The 2,955-nt window shown below is 36.6% G+C and overlaps 1 protein-coding gene across 1 annotated transcript in view; it reads left to right on the plus strand.

The window, feature by feature from the left end:
- The first annotated feature begins 371 nt into the window (after positions 1 to 371).
- Positions 372 to 2,955, plus strand: part of LOC106871887 (macrophage mannose receptor 1) — a 21,088-nt gene continuing 18,504 nt past the window's right edge. The window contains exon 1 of the mRNA XM_014918640.2: positions 372 to 920. Coding sequence (XP_014774126.1) covers positions 566 to 920 — 355 coding nt within the window. The 5' untranslated portion in view covers positions 372 to 565. The remainder of the gene's footprint in view (positions 921 to 2,955) is intronic.

Consider the following 2,955-nt stretch of genomic DNA (forward strand, 5'->3'; position numbering starts at 1 on the left):
ATACTCACACACATAACACATGTACATTGCATACACACATATACAGTAAGTACAAATAATAAGTTTTATGTTTTGATCCTTTAGAAAATATATGTATATGTATGCATATGTGTATTTGTATGAATTTAAAGAACAAATGACAATTCAACTGTTAAAATCATTTCTCTTCACTGCAGGTATAAACTTGTTTCTGTGTTTATGTTTGTGCGTATATACACACATCCACCCACACAAATACACAGACACACACAAACACACACACACGCACTCACACACATACACACACGCACACAAATACACACACGCACACAAATATATGTATATATATATTTTCAATTAGAAAATATTTCACTGCATTGACAGAGATTCATGGTTAGATGGTCACACGGTTCCGTTTGTTTGCAGAGACAGTTTCATTTCCTTTTAAATTAAAGAACAAAACCGTAACACAACAATTACTCAATACGAAATATATATAAATTAGAGAACTTTTATGTATGAAAAGTGGTAATCGTTTTCTTCGTTAACATTTTACGTGTTGTTCATCACAGTATATTAAAGAAAAATGTATTCCTTCTCAGTTAATAAGATCATTCGAAAAGCAAATATTCACGTAATTACTTTCTCAGTGTTATTATTCCAAATGTGCTTGGGGAGTAACGTGACTTTCAGAGAATATTATGGGACTCGTATTCACCCTTCTGAAACTGGCATTCCAGAAGCTGACAAATTGAATAAGATGTCAAACATCCGATCACAAATTGAGTGCTTTTCTTTCTGTATGGCAAATTCCGAATGTGGTATGACTATTTACAGCAATTCCGATAAAGTATGTATCCTACGTAAAATCAAGCAACTACCTAGTAGCACGTCATTCATTGACATTCCTGCAAACAGTATTTACACCATGCTTCAAGCCCGTGAGTAGTTTTCTTTTCTAGTGTATGTGTTGTGCATATTATTACTTTTTCTTTCACTTATTATTAAACCCTCTTCCTTTGATACCGAAAACGATATCTGTGGTCTGAAATAAATTTTGATCCTATTTCTAGTAGGTCATCGGTGACGTAGAGATTCTCTTTTTGGATCAAGTTACAAATGTTGTTCAAAAATAATTATTCTTACTGTCATTTCAGCTTTGCAATGTCGTCTTAGCATAATTTGTAATGTATCCAGACCTACGTGAAACTCGTCTTATTTTTTTAAGACAGTTGTATATTTATTTGAAAGCGATTTTTTACAACCACATATAGGACATCTTTAGGTTCGTATTGTGCTAGTGTGTGTGTTGAGAGAGAGAGCGTGTATATGCTTGTATGTTGAGAGAGTGTGTATGTGTGTGTGCTTGTGTTTTGAGAGAGAGCTTGTGTGTTTTTGTGTTTTGTGTAGGTATGAGCTTTTTGTGTATAAGTTTAATACGTAAAGTATCTTTTACTAGTATATTTTTTAAAACTCGCGTTTGTTTCTATAGATGGATTCGATGTGCCCAACAGAAAATGGTTTTATTATCATGTAAGGTCACTGGTATAGATAGATAAGATCTGGTAATATATATTAATAAGGATCACAAAAGTCAATGGATGCAGAAGGCGTTTCTCTGATCAGTGGATTAAATCGGAGACTCTCGAATTATTCCCAAAGGAGAAAAATTAGTTTTCAATGAAATAAGGTGTCCTTAAATAAAATTTAATGAAAATATAATTTATAAAAGAAACGTTATTTATAATTTTTTAAAAATCCAGTCATTGCGTACTTTTTGTACGATCAAGCTTCCTCTCAAAAATATGTCTTGCTCCAGATAATGTATTCTTAACAGTAAAGTGGCAAAATATCGTATGACTCACTTGACGTTTTGGAAATATCGTATAATGCTTCCTCAGTAAATTAAGTTTGAGAACCTCTGAATGAGACGTGTTGCTGCTGTACTTACACACACGCACACACACACAACTACACCTATATGTCTTACAAACAACTCGCACACGCAAGTGCTACCAGTCAATAACTCCGCATACCGGAAGCCAGCAAGTGTATGGGGTCATCAGGAGAAAATGCGGGCCGTTTCGGGACCTACATCTCGACGGCATCAATGCGCACCGGCCCCCCTCACTGATATGAGGCCCCGCTTGCTAGAGCAACTGATTATTAAAACAAAGCTCAATATTTCTCTAGCCATCGCTCATCGTCTCTTTTTAACCAAATCCGGTGGCTAGCCTTCTCCACTGTATTTTGGATATCGGTCATGGTGAGTTAGGCCTAACGATAACAGCAGTCGTCTCACACTATGTCCTACAAATCCTCTACATCCAACATCGATTGGAAAATGCCCCGCTTTCTAGCCTGCGTCTTCACATTTCTCGAGGAGGTTTTCATAACGGACCATCTTTCGAGCCGCGCGGCGTCCATATTATCTTCATGAGGAACCGTTAACTCAACTAGATTTACAACTTTTCTTCTTTCACACCACATTAAAATGTCAGGTTTTTCCATAACTGGGATGGGAAAGAATGCCTGACACCCAGGCAAATCTGCAGTCACTTCCCAATACTCGTTCCACTTTTCATTTCTCACTGGAAGTTTCTTGTTCTTTTTCTTGAAACGAATCCGCTGACCTGAGCGCACGAAGGTAATAAAATCTTTAGATGGTTCTTTCAACGGTTTTTTCTCAGTGTTGTTGAGATGAATTTGGTTCTTCATAGCATTGAAGATAACCTTCAAGACCAGGTTGTGTCTCCATGTATATCTATTCAATGCTAAGGAACAGTTGGAAAGAATATGTTTCAGTGTTCCGACCTTTCCGCATTTGCATATGTCATTCTCTGAGATGTTCCATCTTACAAGATTCCTAGGTGACGGCAAAACATCATAGGATGAACGAATCAGAAAACTTAGCCGAGATGTCGTCCACTTCCATATTTCATCCCAACGTATTTTCCTCTCAACAACATGTTCTTC

This window comes from Octopus bimaculoides, chromosome 1 (genome assembly GCF_001194135.2).
Source record: "Octopus bimaculoides isolate UCB-OBI-ISO-001 chromosome 1, ASM119413v2, whole genome shotgun sequence".
NCBI lineage: Eukaryota > Metazoa > Mollusca > Cephalopoda > Octopoda > Octopodidae > Octopus > Octopus bimaculoides.